Here is a 26,175-nt window from a genome sequence, read left to right as displayed (position 1 = left end):
AAGCAGATATTCCATTTCATATTCAAGCTATTGATGTTCTGTATATCCAAGTAATTTAAACTATTAACTCTTCATCATGCAGCAAATATCGTTGCATATTTAAAACAGCACAACATTTTACCACCTTTTTCTTGCTAATTTCAGCATGTTCCTGAAAGACATCGATGTAGTTTCCGTGCAGAAGTCATTTACAGAAGGCTTCAGGTATGAACAGATTCATTTAACTTATATACTTTTTAAAATGCTACGTACATTATCAATATTTTCTATGCTTTTAGAGCTACTGATATTTCAGCATCTGTGGTAGAACTTGCATGTCTGTGTCAAGAGATTGAAACTTCAAGTCACAATCCAGAGATTTGAGTGTGACATTTCAGTGCAGTACTGGGGGTTGATGGACTGCTGCGGTGGCATTCTGTGGATGAGGTATTAAACCAAGGTCCAGTCTGCCCTCTCAGGTGCATGTAAATGATCCCATCAAATATCTTGAAGAAGAGTAGATAAGTTTTCCCTGATGTCTTGGCCAATAGTTATATCTCAATCAATATTACTAAAGTGTTACCTGCTCATTATTACATTGCAGTTTGTGAGATCCTGTTGTGTGCAAATTAGCTGGTATACTTCCCACGTTATGACAAAAATATACTGTGATAAGTACTTCATTGGTGAAGTGCTTTGGGAGATCATAGGCAGAATTATGCCCTTGGTGGGCGTGCGGGCCCCACTGGCTCGGCGGCGGGTGGACAGCCGACCCCCACCAGCAAAACAGGGCCTGCCGCCATTTTGAGTGAGTGGGCCAATTAAGGCCCGCCCAGTGGCCTGCTTGACAGGAAGCGGTATGCACTTTCTGTGCGGTGGAGGGGAGGGATTCCCCATCTGTCAAAGTGCGCTCTTTCACGCATGCGCGCAAAAGAGCACACGGCTCCCTGAAACCAAGTGCTGTCTCAGGGAGATTACTGACAGGTCAAAAAAAAACCAAAAATAGAAAAATATTAAAATTATTAACTTGTCCCCCTCATGTGATAATGCCACACGAGATAGGACATGTTAATAAGAAACACATTAAACACATTTATGAAACTTTTAAAAACGGACATGAAAGCTCATCCTGCCAGTGGATGAGGTTTCATGTATTATCAGAAGCCCGCAGGGAATCCTGGCCTGCCTGCCAGCCTTAAGGTTGGACGGACAGGATCTTTAATAATCTTAATTGCCCTGTCAATGGCCTTAATTGGCCATTGACAGGTCGGTGGGCGGACAGCTGATTTCGCTGTCCGCCCGCCTTCCTGAAAATTTAAAGGGACCAGGATGATGTCGGGGGTTCCTCCCGACGTCATCCCACGTCATTTTCCTGTCGGCGAGCGAGCCCCGCCCCCAAATCGCTGACGAGAAAATCCTGCCCCATGACTTTGTGAGAGACACTTTATAAATGTAAAGTTTTATTGTGTAATTTATTCAATTGTTTGAATTTTTCTGCTCAACTCTACGTGACTTGTCCCAGTTAGTGTTCTGAAAGTTGGATGTTGGCTATCCTGGATTATCCAATGGATCTATAAATGATTGTTAATTTGTTCTTGAATTGGGGTCTCCAAGAGCTTTCCTACAAACTATGTTAGAATAACTGATTTATTAATAGAGACTACCTCTCATTTTTCTGAACTCCAGAGAGTATGGGCTTATATGTCATGTATGCTAACTACTACTTGTCAGCCTAATACTGCAAGTTTTCCATGGGCTGTTCCAATTTTGGAGATGCAAAAGGAACGGAATATTGAAAATGCCAGCTGACAGCTCCACTACTGACCTTGTGATGGAGGATAGGTCATTGATGGAACAGCTGAAGGAGTTTGGGTTGAGGACACTCCTGCAATAATATCCTGGTTGCAATAAATAACCTCTGACAATTGTGGCCACCTTCTTTGTGTTTGGTATGACTCCAGCTACTGGCGGGTTTTCCTTTGCTTGATTTCCTTGGTGTCATAGTTGGTTGAATGCTGTCTTGATGTCAAGAGCAGCTGCTCTGACCTTCCCTTTGGTATTCGGCTCCTGCGTCCATGTGCATTTCAAGACTGTGTTATGATCTGGAGCCAAGCGACAGAATCCAAACTGAGTGTTGGTGAATTGATGATTCCTTCCATCACTTTACTGATTATTGAAAAGAGGCTGATGGATGGTAATTGGCTGGGTTAAATTTACACTGCTTTTTCTATATAGGACAGACTTGGTGGCAGTTTTCCATATTATCTGGTGGCTGCCACTGCCATAGCTGCACTGGAACAACTTGTAATTATTCTGGTATAAATGATAACGAAGAGGCCACATATAAGGCCTGAATTCCTTGGAGTGGCATTCAGTGTCAGATTGCCACTCTGTGCCTAATTTCTTACCTGAATTTTTTTCCCAGCCTGACTCACCTGACCTTCTGACTCAGGCTGGTTGAGATCCAGACAGTGCAGCATGTCCCCAGGTCCTAGCATTGAAGTGCAGCTGAGTTGAAGGGAAGGAGGCCACACCCCTTTTTTTACAGCGCTAGCTGCCGTAAACCAGCTAAGTTTAAAGAATCTTTAGACAGGCCAGGCTGAACGTAAGTATCTAAGATAAGGGGATAGACTTTGGCGGGTGGGAGGTGGTTGGAGGTCAGGGATGGTCGGAGGTTGGGGTGAGAAGTTCGGAGATGGTCGGAGGTTGGGGTGGGAAGATTGGAGGGGGTATCGGGGTGGATGATTGAATTTCAGGGGTGGGGGGGTGCTTGGAGGGGGTGGTCAGAGGTTTGGAGGGCTAGCGTCAGGCCAGGCCGGGCCTTGGTGGTGGGGGTAGGTTCAAGCCTTGGTTCGGATCGGGCTAGTGTAGGTTGGGGAAGGGGGTTCGGGTCGGTCCTGGGGAGGGTGTCAGACCTTGGGGGGTGGGGTGGGGCCTCAGGTCGGTTTGACTCTGGGAGGTTGGGGGGGTGTGAGATTCCCCATGGGAGTGAGGGGAATCCGTTGTGGGAGGGTAGTCAAGGGGTGGGGGAGTCCCCTGAGGGGTCAAGAGATGGGGGAATCTCCTGGGGGGATGGGGGGGTGCGGGAGAGCAGACACTTGGGGGCTTAGGGGTGTGAGGGGTGTCCCCTGGGGAGGGTCAGTCTGGTTCTGTACAATAGTTACCCAGAAGTTAGAAGTGGTTTTAATCCTTCTAACTTTTTCTGAGTAACTATTGGTACAACCCAGACAGCCATCTGAAGCTTATGATTTAGAATGCATTATAGATGGTTCCAATGTAGGGCAGTTGCCGAGGGGAAGGTTGATCTTCCGGGCAATTGCCAAGCAAACCTTACCTGGGAACTTCCAAAGGGGATTCCCCAGTGAATCTTTGGGGTAAACCCCCCCCCCCCAAATATGACACTAGGGAGCTTGGAAGTTACAGCCCATTGTCTTTATTGTGTTAGCATATAAACATTTTGAATAAACTCTTTTAAGGGTATATTCTTCTTGCATATTAACTCTAATTAAATCAAGCATAGTCACATATTTACTGAGTGTTTAATACGGTATTGTTTTTTCACAGGGACAAACTGCCAATCACCAAATAAGTAAGGACTTCTGGCTATTTGTGACTGATTCAACACTGCAGTCTGCAAATCAGAATTCTGGAATACCCAGAATCCTCTCAGTCTGTATAACCTCACTCTGCGTACTGGGTACTGAAGTTATAAAATCACTGAATGATGAAACAACCAGCAACATTTCCTTCAAGGATGCTATTGTCGAAAAAGGTAACACCTAGGGTAAAAGTGTATTCTTAAAATGTATTTTCTTTGGTTTACTGAGTAAATTGAGACCTAAGGGATTGTGGAAAGAGAAACCTATACCAAACTCCTGTTTCATTAAAACACTGAAATGAACTTGGAAGGGATAGAATTGGGAAGTAAGAAAGAAAATAGTGTAAGAAAAATGCAAAGCACAGAAGTTGGATGAGCATAACAGCAACTTACATTTATATAGAGCATTTCCTATGCAAGATGTCTGTGAGCATTTTATAGCAGAATGAGAGGAACAAATGCCAAGCCATGAGATAGAAATTTGGAAAGGTGATTGAAGGCTAGGTCAAAATGATGGATTTTAAGGAAGATTTTTTAAAGAAAACAGATAATTAGGTGAAATTCAAGGAGAGAGTAGTATTGAGACAACTGAGAGCTCTGCCACAATGATGGAATGAAGAGGGGGAGCCAGGTAGGAAACTAGAATGCAGGACCTGAAAAGCAGTGATGTCTGGATTACCCCTGTTACCACACGTGTGAGTATGGAAATGGGAGGATAGAGTCAATGAATGCATGGCTGTAGAGTTGGTGTAGGAGGGAGGACTTTAGATTCCTGGGACGTTGGAAGCAATTCTTGGGATGACTGGATCTGTACAGGCTGGACAGTTTGCACCTGAACAGAGCTGGGACCAAATTCCTTGCAAAACAATTTTCTAGTGCCATTGGGGAGGGTTTAAACTAACTTGGCAGGGGGATGGGGGCCAGGAGGTAATACTAGAGAAGAACACCAAGGTTCACAGTGAATTTGGAGGACAGATAGCCTAAGTGTAGGAAATGTTATTAGGTGGGTCAGAGTGAGAGGGAATATAATAAAGTTTAAATTAGGGTTACTTTGAATGTATGTGAATGCGAGGAGTGTGGTAAATAAAGTCGGTGAGCTGCAGCCGCTGAAAGCAATGTGGAAATATAATATGGTGATCACGTAGACCTGACTCAAAAAGGGGCAGGACTGGGTATAAAATATTCCTGGAATCAAGGTGTTCAGGAAAGAAAGGGAAGGAATGAAAGGAGGAGGGGTGGCAGTATTGCTTGAGGAGGACATCGTAGTGCTAGATAAAGAGGATGTTCTAGAGGGTCAAGAACAGAATCTATTTGGCTAGAGATAAGAAACAACAAATATACAGTTATATTGCTCAGCATTGTCAAGGTGCAAGATGAAGAGGAACAAATTTGTAAGGAAATTACTGAGAAGTGCAAGAACTACAGAATAGTTATAACGGGGGGACTTTAATTATCCAAACATAGACTGGGATGTCAGTACTGTAAAGGACAGAATATTTCCAGTCCAATCAGGAAGGAGGCATTACTGGCACAAAAACAGAATTACCTGGAAAAACTCAGCAGGTCTGGCAGCATCAGCGGAGAAGAAAAGAGTTGACGTTTCGAGTCCTCATGACCCTTCGACAGAACTTGTGTTCGAGTCCAAGAAAGAATTCTGTTTTTGTTTTGGATTTCCAGCATCCGCAGTTTTTTTGTTTTTATAAGGAGGCATTACTGGACCTGGTTCTTGGAAATGAGGTGGGCCAAACGGATCAAATGTCATTAGGGGAACACTTAGGGGACCGTGATCATTGTATCATAAGGTTTAGGATGGTTATGTAAAAGGACAAGGAGCAAGCCAGAGTAAGAATAATTAATTGACGGAGGGCCAACTTCAGTGTGGTGCAAATGAGCCAAAAATTGGCAGGCAACACTGTAACTGAACAATTGACTGTCTTTAAAGAAGAGAGAGTTTGGGTACAGTCAAGGTACATTCCCAAAAGGGGGAAGGGTAGGGCAAACAAATCCAGAACTACCAGGATGATGAAAGAGATAGAGGGTCAGATAAAGCAGAAAAAGGATGCACATGACAGATGTCAGGTGGATAGTACAATTGGGAATCAGGCTGAATATAGAGGTTCAGAGGGGAGGTTAAAAAACAAATATGAGAAGCAAAGAGAGAACATGAGAAGAAACTGGCGGCTAACATAAAAGAAAATCAAGAACTCCACTGCGGGGTATAAAAATAGTGAAAGGGTGGTAAAAGGAGGTTTGAGGCTGATAAAGGACCTAAAAGGAGATTTACACATGGAGGCATTAATTGCTCAGGTACTAAATGAATACTTTGCATCTGTCTTTAGCAAAGAAGATGCTGCTGCCCTGGTCCCAGTGAAAGAGGAGGCAGTTGAGACATTTGATGGGTTTAAGATCAATGAGGAGGAAATATTAGATAGGTTGACTGTGTTTAAATTTGATAAGTCACCAGGACCAGATGAGATACATCCAAGGATCCTGAGGGAAGTGAGGATGAAATCGTGGAGACAGTGGCCATAATTTTCCAATCCTCTTTAGATCAGGGGTGGTGCCAGAGTACAGCAGAACTGCAAGTGTTATGCCCTTGTTCAAAAAAGAATGTAAGGATAAGCCCAGCAACTACAGGCCAATCAGTTTACAGGGCCCTCAACCATGCATCCGCCCTCACGCCTTCTCCTCCCTCCGAGAAACATGATAGGGTCCTTCTTGTCCTCACTTATCATCCCACCAGCCTCCGCATTCAAAGGATCATCCTCCGCCATTTCCGCCAACTCCAGCATGATGCCACCACCAAACACATCTTCCCTTCACCCCCCTCCCCCCGGCGGCATTCCGTAGGGATCGTTCCCTCCGGGACACCCTGGTCCATTCCTCCATCACCCCCTATTCCTCAACCCCCACCTATGGCACCTCCCCGTGCCCACGCAAAAGATGCAACACCTGCCCCTTCACTTCCTCTCTCCTCACTGTCCAAGGGCCCAAACACTCCTTTCAAGTGAAGCAGCATTTCACTTGCATTTCCCCCAACTTAGTCTACTGCATTCGTTGCTCCCAATGCGGTCTCCTCTACATTGGAGAGACCAAACGTAAACTGGGTGACCGCTTTGCAGAACATCTGCGGTCTATCCGCAAGAATGACCCAAACCTCCCTGTCGCTTGCCATTTTAACACTCCACCCTGCTCTCTTGCCCACGTCTGTCCTTGGCTTGCTGCATTGTCCCAGTGAAGCCCAACGCAAACTGGAGGAACAGCACCTCATCTTCCGACTAGGCACTTTACAGCCTTCCGGACTGAATATTGAGTTCAACAACTTTAGATCTTGAACTCCATCCTCCATCCCCACTCCCTTTCTGATTCTTCCCCCTTCCTTTTGTTTTTTCCAATAACTTATATAGATTTTTCTTTTCCCACCTATTTCCATTATTTTTAAATCTTTTATGCCCTGCTGGTCTTTCCACCCCACCCCCACTAGAGCTGTACCTTGAGTGCCCTACCATCCATTCTTAATTAGCACATTCGTTTGGATAATATCACCAACTTCGACACCTATGTGTTCTTTTGTTCTTTCGTCTGTGATATCTTTTGATTATCTGCTCCTATCACTGCCTGCTTGCCCCTACAACCACACCACCCCCCTCCACTTCTCTCCCCTCACCCAACCACCACCACCATCCCCCCCCCCCCCCCCCCCCCCCCCCACCTTAAACCAGCTTATATTTCACCTCTCTCCTTAGATTCACTCAGTTCTGTTGAAGGGTCATGAGGACTCGAAACGTCAACTCTTTTCTTCTCCGCCGATGCTGCCAGACCTGCTGAGTTTTTCCAGGTAATTCTGTTTTTATTTTGGATTTCCAGCATCCGCAGTTTTTTGTTTTTACCTCAAATGCAGGTTAATTAGGGAAAGCCAGTCTTTGTAAAGGACAAAACAAAAATAAAAATACCTGGAAAAACTCAGCAGGTCTGGCAACATCTGCGGAGAGGAACACAGTTAATGTTTCGAGTCCGTATGACTCTTCAACAGAACTAAGTAAAAATAGAAGAGAGGTGAAATAAAAGCTGGTTTAAGGGGGGGTGGGACAAGTAGAGCTGGATAGAGGGCCAGTGGAGATAGCCAAAAGGTGTCATAGACAAAAGGACAAAGAGGTGTTGAAGGTGGTGATATTATCTAAGGAATGTGCTAATTAAGGGTAGAAAGCAGGACAAGCCAGGTACAGATAGCCCTAGTGGGGGTGTGGTGGGGTGAAGGAATCGGAAAAGGCTAAAAGGTAGACATAAAACAATGGATGGAAATACATTTAAAAATAATGGAAATAGGTAGGAAAAGAAAAATCTATGTAAGTTATTGGAAAAAAAGGGGGGGATCAGAAAGGGGGTGGGGATGGAGGATAGAGTTCATGATCTAAAATTGTTGAACTCAATATTCAGTCCGGCAGGCTGTAAAGTGCCTAGTCGGAAGATGAGGTGCTGTTCCTCCAGTTTGCGTTGAGCTTCACTGGAACAATGCAGCAGGCAAAGGATGGACATGTGGGCATGTCCCTTTTACTTCCTCTCTCCTCACTGGCCAAGGGCCCAAACACTCCTTTCAAGTGAAGCAGCAATTTAGTCTACTGCATTTGTGGCTCCCAATGTGGTCTCCTCTAATTTGGAGAGACCAAACACAGACTGGGTGACCGCTTTGCAGAACACCTTTGGTCTGTCCACAAGCATTACCCAGATCTCCTTGTCGCTTGCCATTTCAACACTCCACCCTGCTCTCGTGCGCACATGTCCGTCCTTGGCCTGCTGCATTGTTCCAGTGAAGCTCAACGCAAACTGGTGGAACAGCACCTCATCTTCCGACTAGGCACTTTACAGCCTTCCGGATTGAATATTGAGTTCAACAATTTTAGTTCATGAACTCTTTCCTCCATCCCCACCCCCTTTCAGATCCCCCGTTTTTTCCAATAATTTATATAGATGTTTCTTTTCCCACCTATTACCATTATTTTTAAATGTATTTCCATCCATTGTTTTATCTCTACCTTTTAGCCTTTTTCGATTCCTTCACCCCACCCCATCCCCACTAGGGCTATCTGTACCTTGCTTGTCCTGCTTTTTATCCTTAAGGAAAGGTCGCACAAGGAAAGGTAACGCACCGCAATCACTGAGAATGTCATTTGGCATTTTGGCTAGGTCTATTGCAATGTTGTGAGATAAAGGGAAAAGAGACTAGTAGAATCTAGACTGGAGTTGCAACAGATATATGCAGACCGATGATAGGCAAACAAAACGTTCAAGAACCTTGGAGAAAAAAAGGAAGTTCAGAGATGCTACAATAGTTAGATAGGATAAAGAGTTATCAAGGAGTGAAGTAAAGTATGAATCTGAAAAATAAAAATAATAATGTAACAGTAAAATAAGACAGATCAGAAAATCTGGTTTCTTGTGTCATCAGCAATCATGATAAGACTGTTACATAAAGAGACCAATCAGCCTGGAACTAGAGATAATGAAAATCTAATTTCAACCTAGGACACTGCATATTCCTCCCAAAATGAACAGCAATAAGCCCATCTGAGACCCACTCCTGCTTCGACCTGAAAATACAACATTGACCAAAGCAAGCCTCCTAAATGTTCAAATGATAAAAGGGAAAATTTAAAAGTAGAAATCAGAAACATTCATTTAACCTTTTGACTTAAACATGTGGATTCCACAATATCCACACACAACCTGATGCCTGAAACAGACTCAGAAACAAAATGGCAAGATATTTAACCTCAAAGAGGCCAAGCATTATTTGTGAAGGGATAATCATGCCAGTTTAAAAAATTGAGGACTTCAAACATGGTTCCATGGGGGAGGGAAAACTGAGAGAAGTGAAAGCTATATCCATTCTCCACCAGTTTCCCAGAGATTTCCTTAGCCTTAAGAGAGCAAGCACATCCTACTACATTTCAAATGTAATTTATGAGCTGTAAAATGCTTTGGGGTGCCTTGCAGTAGTAGAAGATGCTTTATAAATGCAACCTTTATTTCACAGCAGCTTCCTGGACATCGTAAAGGAGGCTGTCTCACTTATCTGGATGGCATACTGGTTGTCTGTCTATGGCATATTGCAGGTGTGGGCAAACCATGCTCTCGAGTCACATGCGGCTCTTTGACACACGGAAAAATATTGGCTGACTATCTTTTTGCATCTCAATCTAATATAAACTGTGTTATTAAACCCAAATTTACCTGCTTGTCGGGAATTCCAAATCCCAAAAGCCTTCAGACTTGCTGTGCATACGCAGGCTGGAAACGGGCTGCACATGCGAACTTCAACAACTTTTCATTCTTCAGGTCCTGTGCATCTGCGCAGAGGGAAAAAAGAAGGGCATGAAAACCCGGGTCAGGCGACTGGGTGTGGAGTGCCATAGTCGGGAATTGTCACGGAGGGACAAGGGAAGGGGACAGGGAGAGGTCCCAAGAAGTGTCCCAGAGGCAGGGGCAAGGGGAGGAACAGGTCCTAGTTGAGTTAACTGGGGAAATCTAAAATTAGGAGGCACAGTTTCAAAATAAGGGGTCTCCCTATTAAGATGGAGATGAGGAGGAATTTCTTCTCCAAGAGGATCATTAATCTTTAATTCTCTCTTGTGGAAGTCTGAAATATCCCAAAGAGCATTGGAGGCTGAGTCATTGAATATATTCAAGGCTGACTTAGACAGATTTTTGATCTACACTGGAGTCAAGGGGGCAGGCGCGAAAGTGGAATTAAGGCCACAGTCTGTTTAGCCATGATCCTATTGAATAGTGGGGCAGTCTCACAAGGTTAAATGGCCCACTCCTACTCCTAGTTCTTATGTTCACCTTCCAAATTTACTTTACTACAATACAATACTGCACTTACTACATCTACATTACTGCACTATCAACATATGGGTAGCAACAGTGGAAAAATGCTGACTGGTTCAAGGCTAACGTCATTATGATGAAATGTGTCATTGAAGCCAACAGTCCGCAATTGTTAATTACATGAGAGATCTGAGCGGGAAAATGCTGATTGCACTAAGAACTGCTCGAAGCAAACTCCAATAGACTACAAAGCAGTGCACCAATGACCTATTGGTTACAACTCTGCCAACAACACTCTCAAGAAGCTTGACACCATCCAGGATAAAGCTGCCCATTTGATTGACACCCCATCACAAATATTCACTCTCACCGCCAATGACGCACAGTGACAGCAGTATGTACCATCTACAAGATGCATTGCAGGAATTCACCAAGCCTCCTTACACAGCACGTTCCAAACCCAGGGCCTCTACTACCTAGAAGGACAAGGGCAGCAGATGGATGGGAACACCACCACCTGGAAGTTCCCCTCCAAGCCACTCACCATCCTGACTTGGAAATATATTGCCATTCCTTCATGTCACTGGGTCAAAATCTTGGATCTCCCTCCCTAACAGTACTGTGGATGTACCTACACCACATGGACTGCAGCAGTTCAAGAAGGCAACTCACCACCACCTTCTCAAGGGCAATTAGGGATGGACTATAAATGTGAGCCAGCAACGCCCACGCTCCACGAACGAATAAAAAAAAATACCCAGATGACCTTTGACATGGGAATGTCAGGAGCATATATGAAGGGATCAAAAAGGCAATGGCTCCATCAGCAAAGAACATGACTCAATTGAAAACAAAGGCAAGGGAAGTCACCACCTACTGCAATAAACAATTAGAGAGAGGGATGGACCATCAGCTTGAGTTGTACTCTAGGAAGAACACTGTCAGCAAGAGAGCTCTAGACACCATAGCAAACCTGCCTGTCATGGCAGATATGGTTATTGAACCTTTAGTGGAGAAGCTTAGCAAAGCTATTGACTCACTAGCCATGGGCACAGTTCCAGTTGCTAATGCTATACTACCTAAACTCACCAAGCACAGGAAACTGGCACTCCTGCAGCATCTGCATGAACTTCTCTGTCTCTGCTGGAGGGAGGGGGCAGGGCCCCAAGGTATGTGTGATGCAAAGATTGTGACCCTGTACAAGAACAAGAGTGACCAGGGCAATTGCAACAACTATTGAGGTATCTCCCTGCTGAGCATCGAGGGAAAACTACTTGCCCCTGTTGCCCTTGTCAGACTGCAGACCTTGGCTGAATCCAACTATCCTGAATCCCAGTGGTTTCAGGTCTGGAAGATCTACAATTGACGTGATCTGCTCAGTCCAGCAGCTGTAACAGGAATGCCATTATATTTGCCATTTATCGATTTCACCAAGGCATCGACCATTTGAGCAGAGGCAGTCTATTTAAACTGCTTGAGAAAATTGGCTGGCTGTTGAAGCTGCTCAACATGATCTCCTCTTTCCATGACAACATGATGGGTAAGGTCTGCTATGACAGGGCAATATCGGAACCCTTTGAGATCCACAGTGGGATCAAACAAGTATTGTGTTCAGGCACTGACACTATTTGGCATATGTTTACTACTGCCATATGCCTTTAGGTCATCTACAGAGGGTGTCTATTTGCCCACAAGAACTGCCAAAAGCTTTTCAGCATGGCCCACCTGAGATCCAAGATGAAAGTATACCATGTCCTCATCAGAGAGTTGCACTGTACTGACAATGCCACACTAACATTCCACACTATGGAATACCTGCAGTGGCAAATGGACAGACATTCTCATGCCTGTAAAGAGTTTGGTTTGACCATCAGCATCAGGAAGGCAAATGTCATGGTCCAGGATGTTACCAAATTGCTATCTATTAGCATTGGCAATGAGACGTTAGAGGCTGTTGATAGCTTCACATACCTAGGCTCCACAATCACCAGCAATCTGTCAGTTGATGCTGGAATCAACACACTCGTCACAAAAGCTGCAGCTGTTGTATCCAAGCTGAGTAAGAGAGTGTGGAACAACAGCAACCTGACTGAGAACAGCATACTGCGAGTCTACCAAACCTGCATCCTCAGTGCACTCCTCTACAGTGGTGAGACCCGGACAACATATGCTAGGCAGGAGAAAATACTGAACAGTTTCCGCCTACGCTGTCTGGGACATATCCTTGTCATATTTCTTAGCAGGACAAGGTCACCAGCATGCTAATTACATTGGCATACACTCATTGCTAAGCTCACAATGACTGTGCTAGCTTGGCCAAGTTCATCAGATGATTGACTACCATATGTTTAAAGACCTTCTGTATGGTGAATTGGTCACTGGGTCACGACCTTCTGGGCATCCATATCTATCTACAAGGACACCTACAAGTGAGATATTAAGATGGCGGATATTGACACTGACAACTGGGAGACAGATGTTGAAGGCCATGACCTCTGGAGGCTGACTGAAAGGACACTGCAGGAGGTGAGCAGAAACATAGAACTTAGCTGGCCGAGAAAAGGGCCCAGAGAAAACAGAGGCCAGTGAATCATGCACCTTCTCAGCCCACTGTCTTCCTCTGCAGCAGATGTGGCAGAGACTGCCATGCCAGATTGGGGCTTCTGAGCCATACCAGGTGATGCATAACAAAGTTGATCACCATGGCGCAAACCATCATCTTACAAGGCAGAGGCAATCACAGATCAAAGTTGCAAATAACAGTAAGAGTTGATATCCAAACCAGATCTGAATCAAAATATTGAACAGGAGCAAATGGAAATAGTGCACGTTGAATAGATAGATAGCCAATTAATTAATATTTCATGAGTGGATACTGAAGACATGGCCAGCTCGAAGCTCAATGTCTAGATTGATTTGTAATGCTGACAGCTTAATAATAAATTTTATTTCTATATCTATTGAGAGCTAGGTCTTAATGGGTCCCCAAAATAACAAATAAACAATTTGATAAATTCATCAAGTGAAAATGGGCATATTGTTACTGGGGCACGGAACATTCAGGTTAGTACAAAGATAGAATGGAAAGACATCTGCTAGCTTTGGAATTTAAGAGAATATACCCAGACATTTTATCAACTTCAGAACCTTCAGTTAACCCAGAAGAACCAAAAGAACTTTCTCTCTCTCAGCATCGTGCTTTAGTCAAGACTCAATAATATGAATTCTGTGAAGGCCTCAATCCAAAAAGACATAAATTATAATTCTATTTACAGAAGATTAAAGGAAAACAAGATGAAACTATTAAATTACACATACTGCAGCCACCTTCGTATCTGGAAACCAGCTGTCCCATATTGTCCTGTAACATAGTAAGGCAAGCTGACAGCATGAAACTAATTTTGAAAAAGATTGTGGAAATTGCAATAGAGCCAGACCCCAAACATTTCTCCTACTCTCTTGAACCTTGGATTCACAATATGTAGAAAGGATAAAGAATTATTGGGATTTCATTGCCTGAAATAGGTGCTTCCTGCATTTGAATAGTTTTTCCCATTTCTATTTTGAACTACCTTCTCTGATAAGAGCATCTGAATATATGGTGCATCATAGGAGGATGTACTGGCACATTACTGTTGTGCTGCAGCATTTATTCCATGAGCTATAACTTTGCTTACAAGCTTGTTATGCGGCACTATATATCAAATGTCTTTTTGAAGTCCATGTACGCCACATCAAAAACATTGTCCTTATCAACCCTCACTGTTATCTCTTCAAAAAACTCCAGCAAGTTAGTTAAAAATGTTTTTCCCTTAAGAAATTCATGCTGGATCTCCTTAATTAACCCTCATTTGTCCAATTGACTTTTAATTTTGTCCCTAGTGTTTCCAGAAGTTTCCCCACCACCAAAGTTAAACTGACTGGCCTGTAGTTGCTGGGCTCATCTTTAAACCCTTTTTTGAACAAGGATGTAATGTTTGTGATTCTTCAGTCCTCATGCACCGCTTCTGAGCCTAAGGAAGACTGAAAAATTATGGCCAGTACCTCCACAATTTCCACTCTCACTTTTCTCAGTATCCTTGGATGTATCTCATCCGTTCCTGGTGCCTTAACAAAATTAAGTAAAGAAAGCCTATCCATTATGACTTACTCCTCATCAATTTTAAACCTTCTAGTGGCTGAATTACCTCCGCTTTCACCATGGCCTGGGTAGCATCTTCTTTAGTAAAGACAGATGCAAAGTATTAATTTAATACCTCAGCCTTGCCCTCTGCCTCTATGGATAAATCCATTTTTTGGACCTTTATCAGCCTTACTCCTTCATTTTACCACCCTTTTACTATTTATATGTCTAGCAAAGACTTCAGAATTTTCCTTTATGTTGGCTGCCAGTCTATCTTTATATTCACTCTTTGCTTCTTTTATTTGCTTTCTCACCACTGAGCCTGGTTCTCAATTATATTTTCTACCTGAAATCTGTCATAAGCACACTTTTTATTCTTTATCTTAATTTCAATCTATCATCCAGGGAGCTCTGGATTTGTTTGCCCTACCCTTTCCCTCTCAAGGAAATATATCTTGAAACTGGATACAAAATTGGTTGAGTGATAGGAAACAGGGATTAATGGTTAATGGACGTTTTTTGGGCTGTATAGTGGAGTTCCCCAGGAGTCAGTGTTGGGACTCTTGCTTTCCTGATGTATATAAATGATCTAGACTTTGGTGAACAGGCTACAGTTTCATAGTTTGTGGATGATATGAAGCTTGGAAGCATTGTGAGCTGTGAGGAGGATAGTGTAGAACTTCAAAAGGATATAGATAAGTTGGTTGAATGGGCAGGTGAAGGTGACAGATGAAGTTCAATGAGGTGAAATGTGAAGTGATTCATTTTGGTTGGAAGAACCTGGAGAGGCAATACAAAACAAAATGTACAATTCTAAAAGGGGTACAGGAGCAGAGGGACCTGGGTGTATATGTGTATAAATCATTGAAAGTGGAAGGACAAGCTGAGATAGCCATTAATAAAGCCTACAGTATCCTGGGCTTTATTAATTGGGGCAGAGTACAAGAGCAAGGGGTTATGTTGAACTTATAAAGACACTAGTTCGGCCTCAGCTGGAGTATTACATCCAGTTCATGGCACCATACTTTAGGAAATGTGAAGTCATTGGAGAGAGTGCAGAAAAGATTCATGAGACTGCTTCCATAGATAAGGAACTTCAGTTATGAAGATAGTTTGGAGAAGTTGGCACTGTTTTCCTTGGAGAAAAGAAGGCTGAGAGGAAATTTGATAGAAGTATTGAAAATCATGAGAGATCTGGACAGAGTAGATAAGGACTTGTGAAAGGATTGGGAACAAGAGAGCACAGATTTCAAATAATTGGCAAAAGAAGCAAAAGCGTTTTGAGAAAGCACTTTTTCAGGCAGCAAGTAGTTAAGGTCTGGAATGCACTGCCTGAGAGTGTGGTGTAGGCAGGTTCAATCAAAGCATTCAAAAGGAATTAGACAAGCATCTGAAAAGAATGTGCAGGGTTACGGGGAGAAGACAAGATAATGGCGCTCAGTGAATTGCTCATTCGGACAGCCGGTGCAAACACGATGGGTCAGGTGGTCTCCTTCTATAATAGTCCTGTGATTCTGTGATCCATGCCGTAGCCCCGGATGAGGTACAGATATCCTTTGTAAGCATCTGCTGCAGGAGAATCTACAGGTGCCTCAGTAATCCTGCAGCACGCCAAAGGGGCATATATGTATTTGTCAGTGTAACTTTCAACTATGCATGACTAAAAGGACAAACGAGAATTTAAAAATGCAAACAATTTTTTTTAATCAAACAGGAACAATAATTGAAAATAAATTCCTTATTTCTAGAATTCTGTTTCTCTTTTTATTTTGATGGAAACTATACTTGTTCTATGAACTGTAATGTACCTTCAGTAATTTAATTCCTTTTTATGTTACACAGTTGGTTTCCATTAGATAATTTCATTTTTTTCTGGTTTAAAATGTTTTAGAAAGATCAGTAGAAATAGACGGCTTTTTTAGCAGGCTTTCTTTTAGATTCTGAAGATGTTACTTTAATGTTTCAGTTTTGCAATGTGCATCTGCAGACTTATAAAGCCACAATTTCTTAAAAGAGGAAGGCAGCATATTTTATTTGATAAATTTATCTCAATTATTTTCTAAGAAATGCTTGGTGTATCTTCATGTAATATCTTGTCATACTGAGAGCCATTTTCTCTTATTCTGTAGACTCTATTGTGTGCGCTGAGGGTACCGTACTTTCAGTCCAGAAATCGGTGTTGCAAAGTGACAAAAATCAGGAAATTTCTCCGCTGACTGGAAACGTTATACTTGATGAACTCAGTGCTAGGACCAAATTAAATTCCTTGTGTACAGTGCAAGGTGAGAATGTGTTTCTAACTCTTCATTTGGTCATTTACCCTTTTTATTCTGGAAATAATTTGTATTTATAACATTCCTTTTTATTTTTCAGCACCAATGCTGAAAAATAAAAAGGAATGTTATAAATACAGATTATTTCCAAAATATTTAATTTAAGAAATTTCCTATTCTGAGTGACAGAGAATTCCAAGATGCTATATAAGACGGGTTTAAAGCAAGGTATGTGCTCCTCCTGGCTCTACATTCAAACTGCAGGCTGTTGCCAACCCCTTCGCCAGAGATTATCTGAGCCCTCCAAATGTGACTTCAGTTACTCCCCAGTCGCTGTTGTCATCCCTCTCCAGCTTACTCTCCCATTCCCGGTCATCCCCCACTTCCACTGCCTTCCTTCCCCTTTTAAAAGCCTACCTGACGACCACTGCTAGCATTGCAGTGAGCTAGTGATAGAAGCCTTTTCACTGGCGTAAAGCCCAATATCAAGTGTTGTGACCTTCAGATTTGCCCATAGTACTTTTTGTACACTAATGATCAAGTTCCATAACTGGTCTGAAAACTCCACTCTTGTCATCCACTTCTTTCTTTTGTATTCAAATGGTGGGTTTCAAGCAATAATGGTTTGAAAATGTGTAAATGATTACAGCATTGCACTTACCTGTCCTAGATTTGTTGCAACAGAATGACAATGTGGCTCCCTTTCACTTTGTTTTCTTCCTGCAACAGGAACATAATTGGATGTTAGTGTACTGTTTCTCATAGAACGAATAAACAAACTGGCAATTATAAAGCACTTTTCATGTCCTTAGGATGCTTTAAAACATAAGAACATGAGAAATAGGAGCTGAAGTAGGCCAATCGGCCCTGTCAGCCATTCAATGAGATCATGGCTGATCTATCTCAATAATACCATCCTGCACCATGTTCCTTGATTTCCTTAGGCTGGAATTTTCTGGCATCAGGGTGGGGGGGGGGGTCGACAATATGGCGAGAAGGCCAAAAATCACTTTCACGCCATCGTGAAATCAGTTTGCGATCGCCTGCTCCACCTGTCATTTGAGGAATGCGTTTCCCGCCGCTGCACGTCAGGAACCTAATTTCAGTACATTAGCATCTCATGAGAAGCCCTGCTTGCCTGAATCATCTCCCCACGCTGGATGACCTGGGCATGTCAGCATGATTGCACGCCAACGTGTTTCACAACTGTACACAAGCGACATGCACCTGGTGATCTCCACTTCACTCAGGACTTTGAGGTTTGTTTGCCTACCTTGCTTCGGGCAGCACTCATGATCATCAGTGCCAGGCTTTGCAGACCACATCACTTTTAGGGGGACTGACGGGCAGGTATCTACCTACCAGACCAGCCATAAGGCAGGCGTAGATTTTCAAAGGCTGCAGGGCTAGGGCTTGCTAGGAGAAAGGGGGGAAGAGGGTGAAAGGCGAGGGCTGTACTGAGGAAGGGTTGCACCCTAAGGTGTGCGTGGGGGTACATGTTGACCTGTGCAAGTGGCCTTAAGATGGTGAGGACTGAGGAGGCAGTCTCCAGAGGAGATGAGGCCAGATGGCGATGTGAGGGTGTGTGTGAGAGTGAGTGTGATGTCCCTTGAGCTGGCAGCGAGTGAGATGCCCGTGAATGTGTGATGGCCTTGTGAGTGTGAGAGTATAGAATGATAAAATGGTTGCTTTACCTGGCGGCACGGATGAGATCACTCATCCATTTTCTGCACTGTATGGCCAACCTCTTGTGTCAACATTGGCACTGACTACCTTTGCCATCGCCTCCCAAGCCAGAGTGGTGAGACTGATTGGCCTCCTGCAGCCAGGGCAGGATAGAGGACATCACAGTGGGCATCCAGAGATTCATCACTGAATCGGAGGGCTGCACTATTTTTGGCTTTTGGGGTCATGTCTTCACTGCAGCAATCCTGGACCGCAAACATTGAGAAGTTTGTGCGTGGCTGTAGTTTAAACATGGCGCCCTAAATGAGGCCGCCCACCAATGAGATGGCGTGTTTTCTGTGGCTGCATAACTAATGAGGCGGGAATAGGACAATACGGCGCAAAAACCTGCCATTTGGCTGGTGAGTAAAACTACTTTTTTCCTGCCTGCTACTGCACTTTGTGCAAATCAGGGACGATTCTGCCCTTAGAATCAAAAAATGTATCAGTCTATCTTCCATATACTGAACAACTAAATGTTCGCATCTCTTTAGGGTGGAAAATTAAAATGATTCACAACCCTTTGAGTGAATCCTTGTTCTGAGACTGTGGCTTCTAGTTTTAATCTCCCCAGCCAGGGGGAGAAAAATCCTACCAGCATCTGCCCTGTCTAGCCCATATATCAATGAGATCACCTCTCATCCTTCTGAATTCTAAAGAATATTGGCCTAATCTACTCAATCTCTTCTCATCGGACAATCCCCTCATCCCAGGTATGGTCTAGTGAACCATCATTGCACTTCCTTTAGGGCAGGTATATCGTTCTTTGGGTAAGAAGGGCAAGACTGTATACAGTACTCCAGATATGCTCTCACCAAGTCCCTATATAACTATAGTGAAACTTTTTTTACTCTTATACTCTTTTACTCTTATACGTCTATTCTTTTGTAATAGTTACTTGCTGTACTTGCATGTTAATTTTTCTGTGATTTGTGTATAAGACCATCCAGGTGCATCTGAATACCAGTATAACTTCACACTTCTCCACATTATATTCCATTTGCCATGTTCTTACCTACCCATTTAATCTGCCTGAGTTCTTTTGCAGCCCCTTTACTCAGAGTTTACTATTATGATTCAGGGTGAAACAGGAAATTAAGGAAAATTAGAGACGGTATCGTCAGCCTATTGAAATCTACAAGGGGTACCCTGAAACTGGTCCTGGTTGACTTGTTTCTGCAGCTCAGTCTAAAATCTGGCTCCAAATCCCAGCTCCTTTGTCACAGATGAACAGCACTGCCATTCTGTGCCAGCAGTCTAGCCTGAGCAAGTTGCTATGCTGCCAACCCTTGGTTTAATGGACAGTCAGCAATTAGATGATGGTGGGTATTGCAGCCAGAACAAACAACTCTCAGCTCTGTGCAAGATGTGATTGTAGCCTATCAGTACACCTGTTGCCCTCTTTATTGATATCAATGAGGCGGTGCATTTGCTGGAAGAAATAAGGAGGCCACATGCTCCTTGGAAAATGAAAGTGTAAATAGGGTACGGGAGGAAAGAAATCTAGGGGTATAGATTTCCAAGTCAGTTTAAAAATAGATAGGTTAATAAGGATATAAAAATCCAGACAACACGCTGGGGTTTATTTATAAAGAAATAGATTAGAAAAGCAGAGACATTCTATTAAACTTGTGGAGAACATTGATTAGACCACAGTTAGATGACTGCGTACTGTTTTACAATAGGATGTTCAGGCTTCGGAGGTGGCGGGAAAGGATTTACAGGGATGATACCAGAATTGAGAGGTTATAACTGTCAGAAACAACTGAACAGGCTGGAGCTATTTTCCCCAGTCTGAGGGAGGACCTGATAGGTCTTTCAAATAGTGAAGGAATTTGATAGAGTTAATGTAGAGAAAATTCAGGAAGAATTTCATTTTTGTTTCTTGTTCATTCATGGGTTGTAGGCAGCATTGCTGGCTAGGCCAACATTGCCCATCCCTAATTGCCCTTGAGAAGGTGGTGATGAGCTGCCTTCTTGAACTGCTGAGTCCATGTGATGTAGGTACACCCAAAATGCTGTTAGGGAAAGAATTCCAGGATTTCACTCGGTGATAGTGAAGGAATGGTGATGTATTTCCAATTCAGGAAGGTGAGTGGCTTGGAGGGGAACTTCTAAGTGGTGGTGATTCCCATTTATCTTCTGCCCTTGTCCTTCTAGATGGTAGTGATCATGGGTTTGGAAGGTGCAGCTTAAGGAGACTTGGTGAGTTCCTCCATCCTGTAGATGGTACACACTGCTGCTACTGTGTGTTGGTGGTGGAGGGAGTGAATGTTTGTGGATGGGGTGCCAATCAAGTGGACTGATTTGTCCTAGATGGTGTCAAGCTTCTTGAGTGTTCTTGGAGCTGCACTCAACCAGGCAAGTGGAGAGTATTCCATCACGCTCCTGACGTGCCTTGTAGATAGTGGACAGACTTTGGGGAGTCAGGAGGTGAGTTACTCCACGCACGATTCCTAGCCTCTGACCTGCTCTTGTAGACACAATACTTATATGGTTAGTCCAGTTCAGATTCTGACTAATGGTAACCCCCAGGATGTTGATAGTGGGAATTCAGCAATGGCAATGCCATTGAATGTCAAAGGGCGTTGATTAGATTCTCTCTTGTTGGAGATGGTCATTGTCTGGCACATGTGGTGTGAATGTTACTCGCCACTTGTCAGCCCAAGCCTGGATATTGTCCAGGTCTTGCTGCATTTGGACATGGACTGCTTCAGTATCTGAGGAGTTGTGAATGGTGCTGAACGTTGTGCAATTATCAGCGAACATCCCTGCTTCTGACTTTATGTTGGAAGGAGGTGATTGATGAAGCAGCTGAAGAAAGTTTGGCCTAGGACACTGCCCTGAGGAATCCCTGCAATGATGTCCTGGAACTGAGATGGTTGACCTGTAACAGCCACAACCATCTTACTTTGTGCTAGGTATGATTCCAACCAACGGAGAGTTTTCCCCAATTCCCATTGACTCCAGTTTTGCTAGTGCTCCTTGATGCCACACTTGGTCAAATGCTACCTTGATGCCAAGGCTGTCACTCTCACCTCACCTCTGGAGTTCATTTCTTTTGTCTGTGTTTGAGTTAAGGTTGTAATGAGGCCAGGAGCTGAGTGACCTGATGGAACCCAAACAAAGCTTCAGTGAACAGGTTATTGCTAAGTGCCTCTTGATAGCACTGTTGATGACCCCTTCCCTCACTTTACTGATGATCAAGAGTAGACTGATGTGGTAATTGGCCTGGTTGGATTTGTTCTGCTTTTTGTATAGAGGCCAAACCTGGGCAATATTCCACATTGCCAGGCAGATACCAGTGTTGTAGTTCCAACCATATGGACTAGGTAAGATGAATACCATAGATACATTTGAAGAGAAGCTAGATAAGAACATGAGGAAGAAAAGAATATACGGTTATGTTGATCAAGTTTGATCAGTTAGAGTAATGGAAAATAATAACTTGCATTTATATATTGCTTTTCAAAATCACCGGATGTCTAAAAGCACTTTACAGTTAAGAAGTACTTTTTGAAGTGTAGTGACTGTTATAATGCAGAGAAGAAATTATTTGTAATTTTGTCTGTGAACTGTGCCACAGGAGATCATTGATACCTGGAATGAGTAGGTCGTCTTATGAGGATAGGTTGGACAGGCTGGACTTGTTTCCACTGGAGTTTAGAAGAGTGAGGAATGACTTGATTGAAGTATATAAGATCCTGAATGGTCTTGACAAGGTGGACGTGGAAAGGATGTTTCCTCTTGTGGGTGAATCCAAAACAAGGGGGCACTGTTTTAAAATTAGGGGTTGCTCTTATAGGACAGAGATGAGGAGAAATTTTTATCACTCAGATGGTCGTGTAACTTTAGAACTCTCTGCCTCAAAGGCAAAGGCAACAAAGGATATTGGGTAGATGGGAATGTGGAACTTGAAACACAATCAGATCAGCCATGATCTTATTGAATGGCAGAGCAGTCTAGAGAGGCCAAATGGCCTACTTCTCTTATTTCATATGTTCGTATGAATAATTGTAAATGTTAAATGTTTCAAAGTGATAAAAAAGACATTTTTAAATATTACTTGCCTTTATATTCAGTTAATCCATACAATTTTATGTGCACTTTTGGTTAGATATTTTGTTCATTTTGATTTAATGGCATACCTATTACTGGAGGTTTTTTTTGTTTATCAGGGACTGTGATCAGCGTTGATGAGACTACTGCTTTTTCATGGATAGTTTGCAACAGATGTGAAAATGAAAAACTGGAAAAGAAGCATGGAGAAGGGTCAGTACATTAATAACTGTGGCAAATGCATGTCATGTAGTAGTTATTTAAAAGGGAAACTGTACCGTCTTTGTTTAATATTTTTGCCTTATTACTTCTTTGAGCATATTAAAATATGATAAAAGCAAAATACTGCAGATGCTAGAAATCTGAAATAAAAGCAGCAAGTGCTGGAAATGCTCAGCAGGTCGAGCAGCATCCATAGAAAGAGAAACAGAATTAATGTTTTGAGTTGAAAATGGCATTTCTTCAGAACTCTTTGTAAAACTAGAGACCATCCAGGACAATGCGGCCTACTTGATTTGCATCCTATTCATCACCTTGAACATCCCCTCCCTCCACCACTGGCACACCATGGCAGCAGTGTGCATCATCTACAAGATGGACTACAGTTCACAAAGGCTTCTTCGACAGCACCTTTCAAATCCATGACCTCTACAGTGTAGAAAGAACAAGGGCAGTAGAAAACCTGCATGTTCTTCTCTAATTCATACACTATACTCTCTTGGAAAAATATTATTGTTTCTTTACTGTTCTGGAATTCATCACAGAGACTGCAGTGGTTCAAGAAAATGGTTCATAATCATTTTCTCATCGGCAGTTAGGAATGAGCAAAAAAATACTTGATTGATTTCCTGAGATGTGGTATTCAAAGTCAGAGGGCGCGTGAGCAGAATTCTGTACTTTTATTAACAAAAATTAGGCTGACATTTGGAATACCAACAATGTTCTCCACAATTATAGTAAACAACAAAGAATGAGTTATTAATAATTCCTATACAAATACTACAGTGCTGCTCACAGGCTAAGGAGCAAGAATGATTGGCAGGGCAGGGAACAAATAGTGGGCAGAACCCATTAGGCAGTGCAAGCCACAGAAACAGGTGGGAGAGTTGGTTGGACATAGGATTGGGTAAGAGCGGCACAAGAACCAGTGCCTGTCTGACTAACGACCTGCTGAGAAAATGGATGATACATAGAGAGGAAGCAACTGGCAGAAAATATGTAGCTAACCTGTGTTGGTCAGAAACATGTAATAGGAATTATTTTTTCCATGTTTGATGGTGCTTATGCTTTTATAGCAGCAGAAAGGGCGCTCAGAAATGGTTTCCTAGCATCTGCTTTGGCTCAGTGATAACATTCTTGCCTCTGAGCCAGAAGGTTTGTGGGCTTAAGTCCCACTCTAGAAACTTGAGTACTTAATCTAGGCTTACATTTTGATGCGGCCCTGAATGAGTACTGCACTGTCAGAGGTGCTATTTTTCAGATGGGATCTGAAACTGAGGTCCCTTCTGCCTTTTCAGGTGAACGTAAAACATCCTGCAGCATTATTCAAAGAAGAGCAAGGGAATCGTTCCAGTGTCCTGATCAATATTTATCCCTCAAGCAACATCACCAAAAACAGATTATTTGGGAATTTGTTTTATTGATGTTTGTAGGACCTTCCTATGGGATTGCTATATTTCCCTATATTAAAGCAGTGACTATACTTCAAAAATACTTTTATCATATGCAAAATGCTTTGAGGCATCTTGGCTGAACCAATTAATGACCTCACATGAGACTTCTGAATTCTTTTTTTAAATGTTGTCAAAAATTGCTTTATTGTCTTGATTATTTTTGTCGCCTTCAAGAGAATCCCCTGTACTTTGTAGAATTCCCTGGTCGAGAGAATATCCAACTAATAATTCCCAGATCTCTGAAAATAGTTCCGTATAAATCATTACAAAGTGGGTGTGCAGGCTAGTAACCCAGTCTTAGGCATATGCTAATAGTGATAAGTCTCTGATCACTAGCGGGGTTTCTTTCTTTATTCTTTCATGGGATGTGGGTGCCATTGGTGAGGCCAGCATTTGTTGCCAATTCCTAATTTCCCTTGAACTGAGTGGCTCGCTAGGCCGTTTCAGAGGGCAGTTAAGAGTCAACCACATTGCTGTGAGTCTGGAGTCACGTGTAGGGCACACTAGGTAAGGATACCAGATTTCCTTCCTTAAAGAGTATTCATGAATTTGTTACACCTCCGATGGATCTCGTAAAATTAGACAATTGTCACACAGATGAATCTCCATCCCTCCACTCTTGTGACTCAATGTTATTCCAAGATTGTGCTGCCATTATGCTGTATTCAAATATTAAATGAATTCTTATCATTTTATTTGTATGTTTAAAAATCATATTGTTCATGTCACAGTGAATCACTTTACTGCCGTCAGTGTGCCCAGTCTGTGATGACACCCCTTACAAAAATGCAATTGGAAGTGTTTCTGCGGTATCCAGTCCTGCCTCACAGTACTGTAAAAGTCAAGGTAAAAATTATTCAGTGCTCTAGTTTCCAAACGATTCATTAAGAGTAACATATATTTCAGTACTGAAATGTCATCTTAAAAGATTGCTTGAATTCTATATTTTAAAAATGCAGTTTGTTATACTTCTGCTGAGTCTACAAAAAACTGTAAACATGTGGTTAAAGCCTTGAAGCTTATGGCTACATATCTGTAAAGCTTAGTGCGACAACTGGATGTAAGTTTTTTTGTGGGATGCGGGCATCGCTGGCAAGGCCAGCATTTGTTGTTGATTCCTAATTGCCCTTGAACTGAGTCTTTTGCTAGGCTATTTCAGAGGGCAGTTAGGAGTCAACCATATTGCTGTGGGTCTGGAGTCACATGTAGGCCAGACCAGGTAAGGTCGGAAAAGACCCTGGGACAGGCAGTCAGCAGTACCTAGAGGAGAGTGCGAGAAGAGGACCCTGAGTCCTGAAGAATCTTGTACTCCGGGTTTCAGAGCTTGAGCGGCAGCTGGAGTCACAGTGGTACATCCTTAAGGGTGAGAGTTATGTGGATAGCATGTTTAGAGAGGTGGTTTAGAGAGCTTAGGAGCCTGGAGACAGAAAGGAAATGGGTGACCTCCAAGCAGTCCAGGAAAATTAGGCAGGTAGTGCAGGAGTCCCCTGGGGTCCTGCTCACCAATGGGTTTTCCATTTTGGAGACCGGAGAGGGCATTGGTTCCTCAGAGGAGTGCAGTCAGAGCCAAGTTTGTGGCACCACAGGCAGCTCTGCTGTACAGGATGGGAGAAAGAAGAGGAGAAGAGCAATAGTAATATGGGATTCGTTAGTTAGGGGAACAGACAGGCGTTTCTGTGACAATTGACATGACTCCAGGATGGTATGCTGCCTCCCCGGTGCCAGGGTCAAGGATGTCACAGAACTATTGCAGGACATTCTTCTGGGGGAAGGTGATCAGCAAGAGGCTGTGGTCCACATTGATATCAATGACTTAAGGGGGAAAGAGGATGAGGTCCTGAAAGCAGACATTAGGGAGCTGGGAAGGAGATTTAAAAGCAGGACCTCTAAAGCAGTAATCTCAGGATTACTCCCAGT

The 26,175-nt window shown here is 43.0% G+C and overlaps 1 protein-coding gene across 3 annotated transcripts in view; it reads left to right on the top strand.

Annotated features, from left to right (window-relative positions):
- spidr (scaffold protein involved in DNA repair) overlaps positions 1–26,175 on the top strand; it is a 336,544-nt gene that overhangs the window by 297,675 nt on the left and 12,694 nt on the right. For all 3 annotated transcript variants that reach the window (XR_005943341.1, XM_041190250.1, XM_041190247.1), the window contains 5 exons: positions 145–204; positions 3,544–3,751; positions 16,658–16,810; positions 22,705–22,798; positions 24,990–25,104. Coding sequence is in view for 2 of the 3 variants with exons in the window: in XM_041190250.1 (XP_041046184.1) it covers positions 145–204; positions 3,544–3,751; positions 16,658–16,810; positions 22,705–22,798; positions 24,990–25,104 (630 nt within the window). In the remaining variant the exon portion in view is untranslated. The remainder of the gene's footprint in view (positions 1–144; positions 205–3,543; positions 3,752–16,657; positions 16,811–22,704; positions 22,799–24,989; positions 25,105–26,175) is intronic.

This window comes from Carcharodon carcharias, chromosome 6 (genome assembly GCF_017639515.1).
Source record: "Carcharodon carcharias isolate sCarCar2 chromosome 6, sCarCar2.pri, whole genome shotgun sequence".
Lineage (NCBI taxonomy): Eukaryota > Metazoa > Chordata > Chondrichthyes > Lamniformes > Lamnidae > Carcharodon > Carcharodon carcharias.
The sequence above is the reverse complement of the archived record's forward strand: the minus strand, read 5'-3'. Positions and strand labels throughout refer to the sequence as shown.